Source organism: Larimichthys crocea, unplaced genomic scaffold (assembly GCF_000972845.2).
Source record: "Larimichthys crocea isolate SSNF unplaced genomic scaffold, L_crocea_2.0 scaffold75394, whole genome shotgun sequence".
Taxonomy (NCBI): Eukaryota; Metazoa; Chordata; class Actinopteri; family Sciaenidae; genus Larimichthys; species Larimichthys crocea.
The window spans coordinates 1-2,757 of NW_020859952.1; the positions used below are offsets into that span (position 1 = coordinate 1).

At 36.4% G+C, this 2,757-nt stretch overlaps 1 protein-coding gene across 1 annotated transcript; it reads right to left on the reverse strand.

Annotated features, from left to right (window-relative positions):
• Position 1: 1 nt before the first annotated feature.
• Positions 2–1,841, reverse strand: LOC109139740 (uncharacterized). Its single transcript, XM_027276977.1, has 8 exons — positions 1,649–1,841; positions 1,221–1,502; positions 1,096–1,106; positions 1,010–1,047; positions 641–738; positions 485–531; positions 162–203; positions 2–63 (listed from the first exon to the last, which is right to left on the reverse strand). Exons 2-8 carry the CDS (start codon positions 1,408–1,410, stop codon positions 28–30), a joined length of 462 nt encoding a protein of 153 aa, XP_027132778.1. The 5' UTR covers positions 1,411–1,502; positions 1,649–1,841; the 3' UTR covers positions 2–27.
• Positions 1,842–2,757: the final 916 nt, after the last annotated feature.

A 2,757-nucleotide genomic window follows, 5' to 3' on the forward strand; every position in this document is an offset into this window, starting at 1 on the left:
GCTTAAAGTCACTTTAATCAAACAAGTTTATATTCCTTCCACTTCACTCTCTGCATGGGACCTCTGGGTAAAGAAGAAGAAGAGACAGAAGTGAATGCTTGAGTTTTGAAAAAGAAAACATTTAAATGTACTTATGTGTGTTTTAGTGTTGTAAGAGTTACCTCATCCGAAGTTCTTCTCATGTATCTTACTTCCGTTTCAGCCTGTGTTAAAGGTGAAAAACAAGTGTCATCTAAAGTAAGAATATGCAGTTTAATTAGACTCTATCAACATGACTACCTTCAGGCTATATTATAACTTTTTGATCCAACCCATTCTTGGTTGAATTCTAATTGTGGTTATTGTATGTCCTTCACAACAAAAAAGCAACAGTATATTTATGTGGTAAACAAAAAAAAATGGCAATGATATCCTCTTTACTTCCATGGTGTAATGCAACTTTCTCTGGAAAAATGTTATTGAAAAATGAAACAGCATATTTTACCGTTGTTGTCGTTGTTGTTGTGGCTGATGAGTCTAATTTGATTCGCACTAACAAGAGAGAGTAAACACCAATTATTGACTCTGAATGCTTAATGACAAAAATGCACAATGGCCCTCATTTCAACCTAAACCTAATTTATGAATTCATGATACTTACTGTGTCTTTTGACCATAAACCAGATGAATGAGGTCACCGTTACAAAGAGGACCAACAAGGTCAGTCGGATTGAGAAACTTGTTGAGAGATTGGTAGAACTGCAGCATGAAGTTTTAAGCACAGTGCAAATTAATAAACACAAGGACAGAACGGTGTTATTTAAACAGTTCTATGACATCTAGTGATATCTATTCAGAACTTTGGTCATTCACTGCACTATATGTCATACAATATGCAAATATTACAAAGTCCTATATGTTACTGACAATTCATCTTAGAACTTATCTGAGTAAAAACACATTTAGAGATGGACCACATAATGGTCACACATTTTATAAATACTGCATGTTTATGCTACATACTACTAACCTGAAGTGTCCGCCATGAGCTGTAGGCGCTTCACTGGCAAAGACAGAGGCGTGAGTCACGTGTTCAGATGTAGGTGACAATATGGCTAAATGTGGGTGTGTAAGAATAATTTAAATGAGCACCACTGTAATATGATTATAAGTAATGCTAATATCTATTATTAAATCAAAACATTCAGTATTTATGAATTTAAATCACTTATACTACTTACAAGCAGTAGTTACATAAACTGGCATCTGGAAGTCTCCTTTGACACAATAATACCAGCCGCTGCTCTCTGTCCTCAGTCCGCTCATAGTCACAGTGAAAACATTACGGTTCTTTGTATCGATGGTCACTCTTCTTCCACCAATTGATCTAGACGATGTCACACATGCGTCTCCCAATCTGCACCAGCTCATTGCTCCAGTGTTACCATTGTGACAATTAATAGTTATATTCTCTCCTATAAATGCTGTAATCTCCTGATGGTCCACATAAAGACTGGGTGTGCCTTAAAGGAAAACAAATAGTATCCAGTATAAAACTGTGCATAGCCTTGATGCATTCTGGAGATGTTTCAAAGGTGTCATATGCAGAAAATGTTGAGATTTTCCCAAAGGATTTGAAATGTGCATAAATATGTTTAAGGACTCTTACCTTCAGTGACTGACAGATGAAAATATGCTCTCTCATCTGGCCATCTTTTAATCACCACAGTACACCAATAATGAGTGTCCTTACCCGTCAGATCATTTATAGTCACGGTGAAGATTCTTCTGTTTTTGTCATCAGAGATTGAATACTTTCCTGAACTTTGTTGGTCTGTTCTAACTGCATACAAGCACCACCTCCATGAATATCCTTTACATAAATATTTCACATGGTTTATGTATTGTGGGCCATAGAGACATGGGATAGAGATTGAACCTCCAGCTTTGACTGATACTTCACTGACTGTTGTTATGCTGTGAATTCCTGCAACAAGAACAGATACAGCATTTTAAAAGATATGTTCGCAATATTATTCCTTCACATGACCTGCCTGTTGTAGATGTTCATATTACTAGCTCATTAGCATTTGCAAGTCTTTCAGAGCCATGAAAGAAAAACAGGATATTATTTATGTAACTGACAGTTATCGTTATCATCTTAGTAAAGCATATCATTAACATGAGCCTTGTGACTGACCTGTGAGTCCACTAAGCATGAGAATGAAGCTCAGTTTAACGTCCATGTCGGTGAGCGAGCAGAATAAAACAAAACTTCATGGACTGCTACTGACAGACTTATTTTCAACTCCCTGCAATTGCAGCAGATAATACCTCTTCCTGTGTTGCAAGTTGCTGCATGATATACAATTCTTTAAATATCTACAGGGCACTTTAAGAATAAAGTTTACAATAGACCTGGGGGCAATGTCCAGTAAATACAGTGAGATCAAATGGCATGAACAAAAGCAAAAACATTCACTGGATAGGTTGATCTATTAAAATAACAACAGCAATTAACAACAACTGTAACGTTTCAGTCCTTGTATATCCAACAGTCCCAACAGCATTACCCTCCTTATTACCATCTCTATATGCCAAAAACAACATTTCACTGTTCAGAGGAAGGAGTGTGTCGCGTGAAAAAATGGTGAAATAACCATTCACATTTTAATTTAAAAACCTTTATTTCAGCCCTGAGGAGAGGAAATTCTGTATTTCCCTGCTCATCATCCACATGCAAAATAACCAAATGTGCACTGAGAAATGAAGATTTAT

Excerpts from the sequence above, each read along its gene's own strand:
- LOC109139740 (XM_027276977.1), bottom strand. The coding sequence starts at position 1,410 with ATGAGCTGGTGCAGATTGGGAGACGCATGTGTGACATCGTCTAGATCA. Across the intron at positions 532-640 it reads GTTTATGGTCAAAAGACACA|TGCGAATCAAATTAGACTCA; the intron begins GTAAGTATCATG and ends CTCTCTTGTTAG. Across the intron at positions 204-484 it reads CAACAACAACGACAACAACG|GCTGAAACGGAAGTAAGATA; the intron begins GTAAAATATGCT and ends CCTTTAACACAG.